Source organism: Rhineura floridana, chromosome 7, assembly GCF_030035675.1.
Source record: "Rhineura floridana isolate rRhiFlo1 chromosome 7, rRhiFlo1.hap2, whole genome shotgun sequence".
Classification (NCBI taxonomy): Eukaryota; Metazoa; Chordata; class Lepidosauria; order Squamata; family Rhineuridae; genus Rhineura; species Rhineura floridana.
The window spans coordinates 73,103,666-73,121,357 of record NC_084486.1 but is presented as its reverse complement, the minus strand read 5'-3'; the positions used below and the strand labels follow the sequence as shown (position 1 = coordinate 73,121,357).

The following is a 17,692-nucleotide window of genomic DNA, read 5'->3' as shown; positions in this document are numbered from 1 at the left end:
ATGGCTTACATAAGATTGTTAGGAACACCAGCATTAAAACAGTAAGAAATGTATATGGCCTATTTAAAGTAGTGATAATGACAGTTCATTTCAGTGGCATCTTACAAGGCCAGTTCAAGGAATTTTGCTGCACGTTACCAAATTCTTCCAAGCTACACAGGAAGTGGATTGCACTGTGAAAGACCAACCAAAATTGTGATTGCATTTTGACAAATTTGTAGGGCTGTACAATATCTCAGAGAGGAGGTCAGGCCTCCTGCTCCCCTGGTGCATTCACTATAGCTGCCTAATTTCCCTGCTTTTTAAAGTGTGATAGAAGTATCTGTTGGCTATAGGTACATTCTTAAACCACAAGGCTTTTTCTGCTTGTTAGTGAATTTCTCTACTTTTTAATCTGGGAGGTAAGAAATTGGATCTTGTGCAGGTTTGCTGAGAATGTACTGATGATCTGCATGCTTATTGAGTTCAATGGGATTTACTCCCCTGCAGTCATGCTTAGCATATAAAAAACTGATCATGGGGAGGGGGGGAGGAGGAGAAGAGGGAGGGAGGCCTGGAGTGGGCAGGGGAGGAGGAAGGTAGAGGAGAGGGGAAGGAGGAGAAAAGGCAGGTATAATCATCTGCATGCTTACAATGGGATTTACTCCCATGCAATCACGCTTAAGATAGGTAAAACTGACCATGGTGGGGAGGGGGGGAGGGGAGAGAAGAGGGGAGGGGGAGAGGGGTGCGGAAGAAGGGAAAGGGGGAAGGAGGGGATTGGAAGGGGAGGGGGAGGGATGAAAGAAGGGAGAGGGGAAGGGCAAAAGGGAGGGGATGGGAGGGAGGAGGAGGGGAGGACACATTTGATCATTTGCATGCTTTTTGACTTCAGTTGGATTTACTCCTGTGCAATCATGCTTAGAATAGATGAAACTGACCTGGGGGAGGGGCAGGGAGGGGGGAAGAGGGAGGGAGGAAGGGGAGGAGATTTGGTGTGTGCGTGGGTGGGCACTGGGCAGAGGAAAAGCCCCTTTCCTTTCCAAAAGGAAAACATTGTTAACAATATCATATTTCTTCAGTGTTTCCCCCACCTTTTTATTCTACAGCAGGCACATGTAGCCTCCCACCCAAATTTAAACCAAAACCGTCCCTGGCCACATCCACACCAGACCTTTATTTCACTAGAAAGTCATGGTTTCCCCCAAAGAATCCTGGGAAGTGTAGTTAGTGAAGGGTGCTGGGAGTTGCTAGGAGACACCGTGTTCCCCTCACAGAGATGCAATCAAAGCGGCTGACTGTTAAACCATTCTGGCCACTGGAGCTTTGTCAGGGGAATAGGAGTCTCCTCTCAGGATCCTTCACAAACTACACTTCCCAGGATTCTTTGGGAGAAGCCAGGACTGTCTAAAGTGAAATAAAGGTCTGATGTGAGTGTGGTCCCCAAATTAGCCAAGCAAGCAGCTGGGAGTCTGGCTTTTAGAACACTGACAGTTGGTTCTTACTGAGCATGCCTGGGCTTATCACTGACTTTAATGTTAAATATTTTAAATTAATTAAAATCAGTTAGGCATTTTTTAAACTTTTAAACTGCAGAAGATGAAGGTCAGAGTATGGGGCAAGGTCCGTAATAGGATTACAGGTACTCAGTGAACATGGCTGATTTTTAATTGATTTCAACAAATTATGAGAACAGTGAAAGAAAAAAGTTCAACTTGGGTCTGGTTTCTCTCGCTCTCTTTTTACACTTTGAACTCTCAATTTTCTCTTAGTGTTTTGTGTATTGCCATGAAAACTTAGGGGGTTGTTACACAAGCGTTTCTGAGGTCATGACTATAAGTTTTGTAAGGTTTTGTTTTGAAATGAGCTTATGGGAAGCATCAGAATGGCATGGGGGGTATTTTCAATTTCACATTGCGGAATGCGAAAAATCCATGCTGGCTATAGTATACAGCCATTCTTGCGGCTGTATAAGACAATAATGACCAAACAATGTTGTTGTTGTTATGTGCCTCCAAGTCGACTACGACTTATGGCGACCCTATGAATCAGTGATCTCCAAGAGCATCTGTCATGAACCACCCTGTTCAGATCTTGTAAGTTCAGGTCTGTGGCTTCCTTTATGGAATCAATCCATCTTTTGTTTGGCCTTCCTCTTTTTCTACTCCCTTCTGTTTTTCCAAGCATTATTATCTTTTGTAATGAATCATGTCTTCTCATGATGCGTCCAAAGTATGATAACCTCAGTTTCATCATTTTAGCTTCTAGTGATAGTTCTGGTTTAATTTGTTCTAACACCCAATTATTTGTCTTTTTCGCAGTCCATGGTATCCCGCAAAGCTCTTCTCCAACACCACATTTCAAATGAGTTAATTTTTCTCTTATCCCCTTTTTTTCATTGTCCAACTTTCACATCCATACATAGAGATCGGAAATACCATGGTCTGAATGATCCTGACTTTAGTGTTCAGTGATACATCTTTACCAAATGATGTTCATTCTGTTGGAATATGTGGTTCAACTCAAACTTGTGGCTGAGGTTGCATGGGGTTAAAAGCAGGGCTGTGGAGTTGGAGTCGTGGTGTCAGAGTCGGAAGCAATTTTGGGTGGAGTTGGTAAATATGTACCAACTCCGACTTCAAAATAAATTTTGATTGACAAATTTTTTAAAATATAAATTCAAAATGTCAAAGAAGCTTCCCACGAAGTCAGCTGTAGTTGAGCATTTCACCATAACTCAAGATGGAAAACATTTTGTGTGTCAGTGTATGACACAGGACCCAGATGAAGACAAATGCTGTGATGCCAAGACAAGCGCATATTCAGGCAGCGATAAAAATGCTCCTATGAGAGCTTCTAATTTAAAAAGACATTTACAGCCCTTTCCAGGGCTGTGGAGTTGGAAGCAATTTTGGGTGGAGTCGGAGTCGGAATCGGACAATAGAAAAATAGAGGAGTCGGAGTCGAAGGTTTGGCGTACCGACTCCACAGCCCTGGTTAAAATGGCAGATAGAGAGGAGACCTCCTGATTGCTAAGCTAATACCTATCCTTTGATCTCCTGCTAGACTGATATGCTTAGGATGTTGACCACATCTTCTGGTCTCCTTCCTTCCTTCTTCTTTCTCTTGAGAGGGAGAGCAGACATCTTCTCTTTGTCTCTCTCTCTCTCCCTCTCCTCCAAGCATGAGGGCACTAGGCTTAGTGTTTGCATCTCCAACTTAGCTAGTTAGCTAGATATAGAACGCTTTCCTATCCAGTATGTACTTCCAGAATAAAGTAGTTATTTCTTATTTTAAAGCTTAAAGTCTCTGACTAATTCCAGGGAAGGTGTAATCTTTAGGAAAGATTCAAATACACAAAGCTCACTCAGATGCTCAAATACCTAATTTTGCCACTCTGCAACACATTATTTATTTATTTATTTAAAATATTTCTATCCCGCCCTTCTACCCTACAATAGGGCACTTGGGGCAGCTACAATAAAATAGCACACATATATAATAAAATACACAATAAAAACAGAAACATTACAGTAAATTAAAATGCATAAAATCCTATTAAAATGCATTATGCATACACATATATAAAATGTATTATGCATACACATACAAACATACATACATGTATATATGTGCATACACATTTAAAAGAGTGAGAATAAAAGAACTTAAAAGATTAAATAAATAAAAGATTAAAAACTTTGAACAGTGTCAGGCTGACCAGTCAGTCCCAACCAAAGGCTCTCTGGAACAAAATAGTTTTTACAAGTTTCCGGAAGACCAATGAAGTGGGCTTCTTGGGGCAGAGAATTCCAAAGTTTGGGAGCCACAATTGAAAAGGCTCTCTCCCGTGTGCCTGTCAATCTAACTTCTTTCATTCCAGGCATGCAGAGATCAGAGGCTGATGATCTTAAATCCAGGGTAGGAACATATGGACGTAAGTGGTCCCTTAAGTACACTGGTCCAAGGGGCCATTTAGGGCTTTAAAGGTCAAAACCAGCACGTTGAAGTGGGCTCGCAAACAAATTGGGAGCCAGTGGAGTCAATAAACACAGGGGTAATATGCTCCCTGTGCCATGCTCCCATTAACATTCTGGCTGCTGCATTTTGGACCAACTGTAGTTTCTGAATCATTTTCAAAGGCATCTCCACATAGAGTGCATTACAGTATTCAAGCCTTGATGTCACCAATGCGTATGTCACTGTGGCCAAGTCAGCTGCTTTCAGGAACAGACGCAGCTGGTAGACCATTTTGAGATGGCCAAAAGCACCACCTGGTATTCAAGCAGGATCCAGAAGAACTCCCAAACTGCAGACCTGCTCTTTCAAGGGGAGTGCAACCCCATCCAGAACAGATTGCAACCCTATCCCTGGGGCAGTTTTTCCCTTGGCCAGTCTGGATTAAGTTTCAGATATATTCAGTATCTTGACCTTATTTATTCTTTTGATTCCAGTGTTGACCCAGGAATCTCATAGTCAGTAAACAGGACCACAGTGAGATAGTGTGAACTGTGGTTACTCAGACGACAGAGTCATCTTCATGCAGAAAAAAGGGAAAGGGTGTGCAGTGTCAGCCCTTTTGACTGGCAAGCAGTATGAAGCTGCTGGATTGGCAGACTCTGTAAAAATACCAGGAGCCTGGATAGCCACTTTGTCAGGGCAACAGAGACACTGATTAGTCCTGAAACTCCTCCAGCTCAGGCTGCTGATGTCAGGAATACTGTAGAAAAGAGCCCATCTCCTAAATATGAACGTCCAAATCCTTTGGTCATACCCAGAAACTTCAATTCCCTACCACTACAAGAAAAATCCCTGTCTTACAGAAAATCTAGTAGTTAAAATAAAGTCTGCAGTGCACATGTCAATGCTTATAATAGTTTAATATTTTTTGGGGGGCGGGAACTATGCACATTTTGAATGCAATAGTATTCTTCAAATGGAGTTTTGCTTTGTGTTGTTGTTATTGTTGTTATGTAACATCAAAAATTGCTGCTTTAAAACAGTGCTGTTAACTGTCTTCCTTTTAAGTACAGCTTATGGTTAGGAGCTGAATAACTGAGATTCTTTGCATATTATCATGAAGAGTTCACTTCCCTGAGGATAAGCACCACTATTTCTAGCTAGCTGGGTTTTATCAGCATTCAACAAGAGCTAGAAATAACCATAGCTTCTCTGATCATATAGCACTGCAACAACACAAAACAATGGCCAGAGATGGTTTTCAACTAGTATAGAATAGCAGCGGGCTGCTTCTAGACTCAGAGGTTATCGTAATATAAGAATGTTATTGTTGATGTCTCAAGAGGGTTTGCTGATTTATTTTTTAACACGGAGAAGAAAGAGCTACTGTTACTTCTAGAAAACCATTAGAACCCAGATCTCAAGTACTGCCTTAGAGGAGGCACTAAGATCTTAGTGAAAGTAGTTTTTTAAAAAAATCAAAACATTTATATCCTGCCTTTCCACCAATATTGACCTCAAAAGCAACTTAGAAAAGGTTGAAAAGAAGCACACCAGTAAAGTGAACAATAGAAAATAAATAGCAGAAAAGACAAATTGAAAATAAATGACTTTTTAAAAGAAAAAACACACCCAAGATTCTGCTCAAAGCCTCGGCAAATAAAACAATTTTCACCCATCCCACATCTCATTTTAAGACCATCAGTCAAGCCACGTTATTTTCTTCAAAGAACATCCTCAACAAATAAAACAATTTTAAATTGATGCTTAAAATACATCAATTGATACTCTGGGTGCTATTATACTTCTGAAGTTGGAAGCCCCCCAGACTAAGGCCTCAGCTAAAGATCTCAGCACACAGGTAAGTTCGAATGACAGCAGGTTCAAGAGTTTTGCCCAAACAAATCTTGGCTGCAACTCATGGTGAGGAGAAAGCTTAACCATAAGCATGAGTTCAGATGACAAGCTAAGCCAAGCCTTAGTTTAGCTCAGCATGGTGGGGGAGTAAAAAAAAGCATAAGGAGGAGCAAAGTGGCTGCAAGCTCCTCTCTGGGAGTCCGCACAGTCCTAATAAGCCATAGTTTGGCTTACTGTGGCATTATTTTAAAGTAATAGTTTCTTACTCCAGAAAACCTAGCAACATGTCACTCTAGTCTTCCAGGAGGAAGGACAGGCAGCACTAACGAAAAAGGATTTAAGCTTCTAGAGAGGCTTCGCTTTACTCTACCTAATGTATTTAGGAACAGGACGTCAGTCTTTGATTAATTCTGACAAGTGTAGCCTCAATCTCATGTCTGGCAAACTAAGAGAGCAGTCTGTCAGTCATCAGTGGTAGAACGGTTCTCTAATCAAATACATTGTTTTGGTGAACAGTTCAATCACAGTATCAACCTGCAGGGGTTTTATTCATGTAGCAAAAGAAACATTACAGTATTTATTATTATGCATAATAACACAGAGCCACATCTAAATTTCTTTCACCCTTGGAGAGGTTATTCAATTTTCTCCATGTGACTTTGGTTTGGCAGCTCATATTACCAATGTTTAATCTGTCAGCAGCTTCTAAATATCTTCATCAACAGCCATCCGTAGCAACACAAGTTATCCCAGAAGTTGGAAAGAGAATGTATTCTATTAAACTACATCAGGACCAATCAGCGATGCCAGCAGCTATGAAATACTGTAAGAGAAACTCAAAAGTAAATAGCAAAGCCAGCAAAGATTACATTAGGTAAAAGTGGAGAGGGAAAGAGATGTTGAAAAAAGTGTACTTGTCAACTACCAGGCAGGTCAGTTATCCAAATGGCATTCACATGATCCCTTCCATGAATTAAAAGAAGCAGGGCTGGCCCCAGACTACTCCAGGCCTTTGAGGACCAGACAGCCACAGCCCCATTGCGCATGCACACACTTTAATACACCTGGTTGTGCTACCTTTGCATCACCACATCAGAGCACGATGCAACATGCCCCCACTGCCATCTTGGTTAATGGCAGTCATGCAACAATGCAACAGGAGGTGCGACTGGGTGTATTTAAGTGTGTGCCAGTTGCACGCGAATGCGGTGATGGTGTCGCCTGGGAGAGTGGGGCTCCTGCTCTGTTATCTGCACTACTGTATGGTTGCGCCCTGCAATCCGATCTGGCAGGAATCACAGAGTGAGAGCTCCACCCTCCCAGCCGCAAGGGCTCTCAGCCAGTGCTGACCTGGCCACCCGCTGGCACTGGGCCTGAAAAGATGGTCGGAGAAGGACTCATAGACAAGCCTTGCCACCTACCACCATGCTCTTCTGATGCCATGTGTTTAGTTACTCTATGTGTGCACACTGTTACATGTAGAACTCCTTTTGACATAGTTTTAACATGTAGACATTAACGGGTAAAGGGGCTGGGGCTGGGCTTGCCCATGTGGATCTGTATCTTCTTCCACCCTTCACACATGGAGGTGGCAATATGAACATCCCTCAAAATAAAGTCAAATGCAGGTTCTCTCTGATGTGAAAAATTGGAGAAGTCTGCAACTAGGAAATGCAAGAAATCATTTAAATATATTTTATTTGAATTTCTATGTCCATACTCCATCCTTAGAGATTATTTAGAGACTATTGTAGTTAAGCAGTGTATACATTGTCTAAATAAATAAAAAGTCTGCAGCTTAAACTCTTAGTAAAGCCTTCCACCCAAACAGAAGAAAATTAGACTACTGCAGCAGTCCTGTACACACTTATCTGCAAATACATCCCACTGAAATAAACAGACATTATATGCTTATGTGTAAATGCAGATATGATTGTCAGGCTGAAATCCTGTGCACTCAGTGAAGTTCTACTGAACACAACACTTACTTCTAAGTAAACACGCAAAGGCTTAATGTGGTATATGCTATTGAATCGAGTCTAAGTAGCCTACCCCATCATCATGATTATATTATTGTAGGATATACCATGTCAGTGGGGGATTTGTCTGCATTACTCAACTAAAATCAAAGTAGTTATTTATGGTGTTCCATGAAAAAGTTATATCAGTTATTTAATCCCTGAGGGCAGTGCTTTGCTGCCTGGCGAAGTGCTGTTGACCAACGCCTGGCTGCCAGGAATGTCAGATTATCCCTTTCATTTTCTCCTTATTTGTGGTGATTTTAATGCAAGGATGGGAAATAGCTATCCTCTGCTGGAAAAGGCCCTGGGTCTTGACTTTGGGGAAATAGTAAGCCTTCCCCGATTTTCACGAGACAAGATAATCAATAAGTATGGACAAGCTCCTTTTTCTTTAATTTTTAAATTTCAGCTGGTTTGTTTTAATGGCACTTACTTAGATCACTCCAAGGGACACTATACTTACATTTCTGAGAAGGGAGCCAGTGTTCTTGATTATATAATACGGTCACTTTCTATTGTTCCTTTTGCCAAGTGTATGACATTAGGAGGCAGATCTGAAAGTGATGATCTTCCACTTAGGTTCATTCTTAATTTACACAATTCATATCTTAATGTGTCGACAGATTCCAAAATGCCAGGTCATTTACAGGGAGTGAGACGGCTAAAATGGTCTCTGGAAATTGATTCCAACATAGGGCGGATGTTAGGGTCGGATAAGCTTTTACAGCTTCGACAACTTGCCCCTGGTCTATCTCCCAGACGATGTACAGTGGTTCTGATGAGGCCACTCTTCTTTTGCAGTTACGTCAGAGAGAGTATAAAACAATGCTCAGTGAGGGGAAAAAAGGCCTTCTTTACTAATAATTGGAAGTCCTTGGGCCTTGCCTTAAGTGAAGGGAACAAACCCAAATTTGATCCAGGGAGGCTTCTCCCAAAACGTTTTTGAGGCTGTCCCCCCAATCCCTCCTGAAACCTGGGTCTCTCACTTCAGCAATATCTTCGGTAGCAGTACAACTTTACTTTCAGATACAACAGGGAATCCTCCTAATCTCCCAGTCTAGCCACCTGTATCTAACACTGACATAGAGGATTTGATTTTGTCTTTCCCTCTGGCAAGGCCCCAGGAAAAGATATGATCCCTCCTGAGGTTTTCCTTTTAGATGGGAACTGGTGGGCCCCAGTCTTAGCAACATTATTTACTTACATTAACTCAACTGGAGACATCCCATCTGGTTGGCGCTCCAGTATTGTTGTGCCCGTCTTTAAGAAAGGAGACGCATCAGACCCCCATAATTATAGACCCATCAGCCTCCTAGATGTGACCTCTAAACTATACGGCCATTATCTTTTAAACAAGCTTCTTGAATGGGACTCCAACTATTCAATTATCCGCGAAGAACAAGCAGGGTTCAGAAAGGGCAGAAGCACCATAGATCAAGCATTTGTCTTGCAGCATCTAATTTACAAAACCATCAAGGGCCCAAATAAGTCCATATTTGCTGCTTTTGTAGATTTCTCTTCTGCCTTCGATTTAACAGATAGGGACCTTTGATGACACAAATTAGCCAAAACAAACATTGATAAAAGCCTGCTCTGGCTTATTCAGTCTTTACACCAGGCCAATACATTGCAGGTACAATTGGGCCTCCAAGGTGCCCTATCTCGAGCTATTCATATCAAATGGGGGGTGAAGCAAGGCTGCATACTGGCACCCCTTTTATTCAATTTTTATATCAATAATATAATTCCTGGCATGGCTTCCCCTTCCTTTTTTCCACCATCAGTTGGCAATCGTAAGATCTCAGTATTGCTTTATGCTGACGATCTAGTCCTTTTATCTCTGAATAAAATTGGTTTTAAAAAGATGTTAGCTAACTTTGGAAAGATCTGTAAAGAGGAGAAACTAACAGTCAATTACTCAACAACTAAGGTCATGGTTTTTGGCAAGAGGACCCTGAATTCCAACTGGGTCCTTGATGGGCACGAACTAGAACAGGTTCATTCATTCAAATATTTGGGCTTGTGTTTCAGTGAGAAATTGTCATGGAAACACCATTTAGATATGATTAAACTTTCATGTGCCAGATCAACTGGCCAAATACAAAAGTTTTTTTATACCAGAGGGGGTCAGCTAATTAATCCTGTGCTCAAGGTTTTTGTTGCCAAAATCATAGCCCAAATGCTCTGTGGTGCAGAACTTTGGGGGGAATCAGCCAAACATGAGATAGAAGTCTTGCAAAATAAGTTTATGAGGCAGATACTGGGGCTTCCCCCTGGGGCTCCATCAGTCCACCTTAGAGCAGAGCTTGGTTTACCCTCAATTTCAGCAAGAATTGATTTATCCTACCTTAGATATAGGTGCAGATTAAACAGGATGGATGATCAGTCCCTCACCAAGCTCTGTTGGTTTGAGCAATTTACGAATGGGGGATGGGCCCACCAGTGTCAAGCAAAGCTAGAGATCTATAACCTCTCCATGGAAAAATTTTTAAGCCTTAGCCCACTTGCATTAAGGAATTGGGTATTTGACCATGATGCAAACCAAGACAGGGCAACAATAGTTGCTGTGCCCTTTTCTATCTGGTACCCCCAACTTAAGGTCAATCATGCAAGATCCAATTATTTTGAGATTTTGACCTATGCACAACTTCATAGGGCATTCACGGAACTTAGGTTTCAAGTGATGCCCCCTGCATATCTGGAGGGGAGATTCCTGGAAATCCCAACTAATGAATGGAAATGCATTTATGGGTGTGACCAGATAGAAGACAATTAATTACCTGTTGTATTGTCCCTTGTATGAGGATTCCAGAAGGAAATTCTTGGTATATTATATTCAGCTATACTCGGATACACCAGCCCAGGAGCTGGTTGTGGAACTTTTAGCAGACAATTTTAAACAAGTAACAATCCCAGTCGCCAATTTTGCCCTGGCAGCCAAGAAGCTGCGGGCTAGGCATATTAAGAACTATGGAGTATAATCAGTTTTAATTTGGGTATAACTAGTCCTGCTGTTGTTTTATTTGTACCTGGATATTTTATTTATTTTAATTTTTCTCTCTCTGTATTTTGCAAAGCTCTATAACTATATGCAATAAAGTTCAAATGAATAAATGAATGAATGAGTGATTATAAATCATTATCATAATCATCCCCTCTGCAATAAAAGCACCCCTTCGATATATGAGTCTGAACTGCAATAAACTGAATTACAATTAACTGAAAGCAGATAAAAATTACAATAATTGTGCAAACAACAACAGAAAGGCTCTAATTTGGAGATCCTCTGGTCCAAGAATGAGGAATCTGTTGCCCTCCAGATACTGTTGGTGTCCTGATCAGCCTCAGACAGAATGGCCAATAGTCAGGGATGATGGGAGCCATAGTCCAGCAACAGTGGGAGGGCCACTGGTTCCCCATCTCTGCCGTAGCTTAATCCCATCAGATGAGAAACTCCTTCATGTGCCAACATTCCTAATACAGCAGTTCATGTAATGGAAGTATACTGCCTATGCAGAGCTTGGAAAAGTTACTTTTTGGAATTACAACTCCCATCAGCCCAATCCAGTGGCCATGCTGGCTGGGGCTGGTGGGAGTTGTAGTTCAAAAAAGTAACTCTTCCAAGCTCCAACCTATGGTGATCCAGATGATAGTGTGCCACAAGCAGAGGGAGCATGAGAGAGCAATGTGGATCATGCCAAGGAGGCCTACATGACAAGCTACAAGCTCCTACCCATATGAGCACTTGACACATAATGGGGAGGCGATACCTAGAGCTATCTGCTGATCCCATCTTCCTTTCTTCCCCTTTCTATGGTAGGGCCAGAGACACAGCAAATGATAGAAGAACCAAAAGCCAAGAGCTAGCACACTGTATCATGTCATCTGACAGAGAGGCAGAAGAGGAAAGGCCACAGATGGATTACTGTAGGTATAAGAAGACAATCAGACAAAACATAAGAAAAAGAAAGAACAGTAAGGGGACAAAGTGCCAATGAAATATCTTTTAGTTTTTTTAAAATTGGATTTATTAATATTGTTTTCTACTGTGTATTGTTTATTTATTTAGCTTTGTGAGACACCCAGAGAACTCCTCTTATGGGCCAGGTATATAAATGCCATCTACAAAATAAAAGTAAAGCACAAAGGCCAATAGAACCAAGGAAAAAGAAGAAGCAGCCGTTAGTGGTAAAATCTACCGTAACAAGAAGTTTCATATATCTTACAAACGAGTGAGTGAGTGAGCGAGTGAGCAAGCTAGTGTTTTTACCCAGGGTTGCCCTATGTCAGGGATATAGAAATGAGAAAGATAAAATATCAAGGTGCCACAGTTGGTATGTTATTTGTAAAAAGCCCAGTGCATTTCAGCCTATGAACAATTCAGGCCTCATCTGGGGTTAAAATAAAATTCACTAATAGGCAAAAACCTTGCGATTGAAGAACGTACCTATAGCCAACAAATATTTCTATCAAAGTTTAAAAAGCAGGGAAATTGGACAGCTATAGTGAATTCACCAGGGGAGCAGGAGACCGGACCTCCTCTCTGAGATATTGGACTGCCCTACACATTTGTCAAAATGCAAACACAATTTGGGTTGGGTTTTCACAGTCCATTTCACTTCCTGTGTAGCTTGGAAGAGTTTGGAAGAAATTTAAGGTACATTCTTGAACTGCAAGGTTTTTTGCCTATTAGTGAATTTCTCTGCTTTTTAATCTGGGAGATAAGAAATGGGATCCTGTGCAAGTTTGCTGAGAATGTATTGAACATTTGCATGTTTATTGAGTTCAGTGGGATTTACTCCCCTGCAATCATGCTTAGGATAGGTGATACTGACCACAGGGGATGGGGAGGGGAGGAGGAGGAAGGGCAGAGGGGAGGAGGGGAATGGGGGCAGGCAGGAGGGGGAGGAGGACAGGTTTGATCTTCTATCTGTTTTTTGAGTTCAGTGGGATTTACTTCTGTGCAGTCATGGCTAGGATAGGTAAAACTGACCATGGGGAAGGAGGAGGGGGACGGGAGAGTAGAGGAAAGGAAGAAGGGAGGAGAGGGGAGCAGAGGAAGTGGGAGGGGGAAGGAGGGGACTGGAAGGGGGAAGGAGGGGATGGGAAGGGGGAAGGAGGGGGTTGGAAGGGGACGGGGAAGGAAGGAGGAGGGAAGGGGCAAAAGGGAGGTGATGGGAGGGAGGAGGAGGGCAGGTTTGATCATTTGCATGCTTATTGAGTTCAATGGGATTTACTCCTGTACAATCATGCTTGAAAATGAAAATGAAATCGATTCCGACTTATGGTGACGCTATGAATAGGGTTTTCATAATAAGTGGTATTCATAGGTGGTTTACCATGCCTTCCTCTGAGGCTGAGAGGCAGTGACTGCCCTAAGGTCATCCACTGAGCTTCATGGCTGTGTGGGGATATGAATCCTGGTCTCCCAGGTCATAGTCCTAGGGTAGGTAAAACTGACCATGGGGGTAGAGGAGGGGGAGGGGGGGGAAGAAGGGACTTGGAAGAGGATGGAAAGGGAGGAGTGAAGGAAGGGGGAGGGGAGGGGAAAGAGGGAGCAGATAGGAGGGAGGGGGAGGGGAGGCCAGGTTTGATCATTTGCATGCTTTTTGACTTCAGTGGGATTTACTCCTGTGCAATCATGCTTAGAATAGATGAAACTGAGCTGGGGGGAGGGGTGCAGGAAAAAAAGGGGGAGGGAGAAAGGGGGAGGAAAGGGAAGGAGATTGGGTAGGTGGGTACTGGGCATAGTAGAAGCCCCCTTCCTTTCCAAAAAGAAAACTTTGTGAACAGTATCATTCTTTTTCAGAGTTTTCCCCACCTTTTTATTCTACAGCAGACACATGTAGCCTTCCACCCAAATTTAAACCAAAACTGTCCCTGGTCACATCCACACCAGACTGTTATTTCACTTTAGACAGTCATGGCTTCTCCCAAAGAATCCTGGGAAGTGTAGTTAGTGAAGGGTGCTGAGAGTTGCTAGGACACATCCCGTTCCCCTCACAGAGCTTCAATCAGAGCGGCTGACTGTTAAACCATTCTGGCCACTAGAGCTCTGTCAGGAGAACAGGAGTCTCCGCTCAGCACCCTTCACAAACTACACTTCCCAGGATTCTTTGGGGGAAGCCAGGCCTATCTAAAATGAAATAAAGGTCTGGTGTGGGTGTTGCTCCCTGATTAGCCAAGACGAACAGCTGTGAGTCTGGCTTTTAGAACACTGACAGTTAGTTCTTACGGAGCATGTCTGACATTATCATTGAGTTCATTGCTAAATTTCTTAAATTAATTAAAAATCAGCCAGGCAGTTTTTAAACTTTTAAACTGCAGAACATGGAGGTCAGAGTATGGGGCAAGGTCAGTAATAGGAGTACAGGTACTCTGTGAACACGGCTGAGTTTTAATTAATTTCAACAAATTATGAGAACTCATAGAAAAAAGTCCAACATGGGTCTGGTTTTTCGCTCTCTTTTTCTACACTTTGAATTCTTGATCCTCTCTGATTGTTTTGTGTATCACCATGAAAATTTAGAGGGTTATTAAGCAAGCGTTTCTCAGTTCGGTAATATAAGTTTTGTAGGGTTTTGTTTTGAAATGAGCTTACGGGAAGCATCAGAATAACATGGGGGTATTTTCAATTTATCATTGTGGAATGAGAAAAATCCATGCTGACTATAGTATAATGTAGTAACCAAAAAATTTTTAGTCACCAGTGAAGGTGAAAATGTGACTTTATTAGCAGAGATCTCTGCAGACTGTTTCTATATTTTATTTTAACCCCTCATGAAGGGCTAACTATTCAGAGGCTAAAATGCCTTAGATTTTTTTTACAAATAAAATTCCAGTTGTGACATCTTGAGATTTTATCTCCTGTTTTTTGGTTGTTTTGGATGCTTGCTGATTTTTGCTATTTTTTCCTAAATCAGTGCTAGCCAATGTAGTGCCCTCCAGACGTTGCTGAACTACCTCTCCCATCAGTCCCCACCAGCATGGCCAAAGGCTAGAAAAGATACCTAACACACAGAGGAACTATGCTGGTTACCCCTGCCCTAAGTAAATTCCAGAGCTTGGAAAAGTTACTTTTTTAAACTACAACTCCCATCAGCCCAATCCAGTGGCCATGCTGGCTGGGGCTGATGGGAGCTGTAGTTCAAAAAAGTAACTTTTCCAAGCTCTGGTAAATTCAAATTTTGTACTTCCTTCCCCAGTATGCATAACAAAAGCACAAATGATGAAGAGCCAGCTACTATATTCTACTATTTTCTACTATTTTCTACTATTTTCTACTATTCATTGTCTGTCATTTATTTCCTTCCTTGCCTTTACAACTGGGCAGCTAAAGACCAGGAGGCAAATCAAAAGAAGCTCTATAACTAGTACATAGGCACATGGGAAGCTGCCTTACACTGTGTCAGACTATTGATCCACCTCACTCAATACTTACACTAAATGGCAGCAGCTCGATAGGGTTTCAGGCAGGTGTCTCTTGCCAGTCCTACCTGGAGACACCGGAGACAGTCTCTTGTATCAAAAATGACAAACAGTCTCATAACACCTTAAAGCAGGGGTAGCTAACCTGTGGCCCTCCAGATGTTGCTGGACTATAACTCCCATCGTTCCTGACCATTCCCCCCAACATTAAAGACTAACATTTATTATTTATAATTTTTGCTATTCAGGCTAAGCTTTCACATGAAAGATGCTCTCATTAAACAAAAGCAGAGGCAGAGATGATTTGCAAATTCTCAAGAACAAATTTCACACTTTGAAAGAACCATCCCAATCCACTACCATTTTTTTGTGGAACCATACTTTCTGACATTACAGTGTATCCATCAGGATCATGCCAAAAAATGTAGAACCATCATTTTGTACACAACTAAACATACAGAGAAAAAGTCCCTCAGAACCACACAGCCAATCAGAGCATGTGCCAGCTCACTGAAGATCATGCCATTCTGCCTGGTTGCTAAGCAACACCTCCCCCCATCCCCCTCTTGGCCAGTTGACTTTAACACTAACAAAATTAACCCTTAAGTTACAAATTGAGGGTGATATTCAATGAATTATTTGCATGAGCAGAGCAACTTTTGCAATGAGACTCCCCTCTCCTCCTGTATGTGTTCTACACTGTCACCAAATCTACTCCAGAGAGTTGGGGAAATCCCCAGAGTGGATTTAGGGGGTGTACAGGGGGAGGAATTCCTCACATCGATGAAAAAAGAGACTTAGTGCTACTTTGAATTCAATCCTGAGTGATCTCTGCTGTTGCACTTCCAGAAGCTTATTTTTAAAGATTTCTTTCCCACCCTATCTATCTTAAGACTTAGTGTAGATCACAATGCATTCTTTATTCTTACAACAATCTCTATATGATGATTAAACAAAGACTCTTGGTCAAAACCACTCAGTAATCAGCTGAAGGGATTTCAACTGGGTCAGCCACCTTCGTCAATCCATCACCCCACAGTTTTCTGTACATTTAAATGGTGCTCTTTCCCCATTATACTTTTGAGATTCTTCTTCATAAGATCTAGATCCATAATGCACACCTGTAAGAAATAGCCATAGCAAATAATACCTCTGATGAAGAGATATAAACAAACAATTTGACTGGGTCAATACATAGGTTTGTAAAAAGAGAGAGGGAGATTACAGTACCTTTGCAGGTAAAACATTTGATGTGAAAATGCCTGGCCTGGACACGAAGTACTTCACCTTTACATGGTTCACCACATTTATGGCAGTGGATGACTGGCTTCTCCATGGAGTGATGAGGCTCCTGAGGATGGGCCACTGTAAAAATAATAACAAAGTTTATACATAAGACTTTCTTTCAGACCTTTTCAGCTTCTCACAAAAGATTATCTGAAAAGATAGATTTAAAAAACAAACTATGACACGGACTAGAAAGCAATAGGAAGGTGGTTAAGGAAGGTTTCTGCAATATGAAACCATCTAAGGCTCCTGATGTAGTTTGATCTTGTGATAAGAGCTCCATCTGTAGCGATTTGCCAGCTCCACTGGGCCAGGGAAGTCAGAGATGGCTTAAGTGATACTGTTGCATCACCAGTTGCTTTTCCATCCATAGCCTAGTATTTTAAATTCCTGTGAATCGTGTTCTACTTCAATAGACTAACAGTTAATCTACACTTTCATTAAAAAGTGTGTGTTAAAACACTCCTAAGATTATACCATTTCAGACTCCAGAAGATGATATCATATTGAAACCGGTTTCATAGGGCATTTGCAGCATACTTTATACTTCGTACAAAGTAAGAAAGCATGGGCAGGAGGCACAACAGGAAGAAAATAATTGTCAGGCTAAAATTCATTTCTAGATCCATCTAAACTTCACCATTCCTCTTTAATCAAATAACTCTGAGCAAGTCATGCCAGTTAATATTGTTGGCATGCTAGTGTAAGTGTTCACTGTAATATAATTGATGGAGAGAATTCCTCCCCATTTGGAGTGGTTGCTGATTTTAAAGATTTTCTATCTTTTTCTAAAGCTTTGAACCTGGTTGGCCACTGTGAGAACAGGATGCTGGACTAGATGGGCCACTGGCCTGATCCAGCAGGCTCTTCTTATGTTCTTATGTTCTTAACTGAGTTATCCTACCTGAGGTATCCATATATTCATTCATTTGACTTATATCTCCTTGTCTTTCTCCAATTGTGACATGCTATATTATGGGTTAAGTGTAGAGTGCAGTGAATTTCTGGATCAGGTGTAAGAACATGACATGGGAAGGAATGTTCTTAACTCTCTTCTATTTAAATTAGCGGGACTTAAAAAGAAATCACTTTCCTTGGATAATTCCCTACATTTTATTGTTTCACATTCCAGTGTTTCATCCTTTGAATTTTTCCTCCTT

At 41.7% G+C, this 17,692-nt stretch overlaps 1 protein-coding gene across 1 annotated transcript in view; it reads right to left on the bottom strand.

The window, feature by feature from the left end:
- The window catches only part of ABLIM1 (actin binding LIM protein 1), a 261,923-nt gene that overhangs the window by 172,740 nt on the left and 71,491 nt on the right, over window positions 1-17,692 (bottom strand). The window contains exon 2 of the mRNA XM_061635919.1: window positions 16,476-16,610. Coding sequence (XP_061491903.1) covers window positions 16,476-16,610 — 135 coding nt within the window. The remainder of the gene's footprint in view (window positions 1-16,475; window positions 16,611-17,692) is intronic.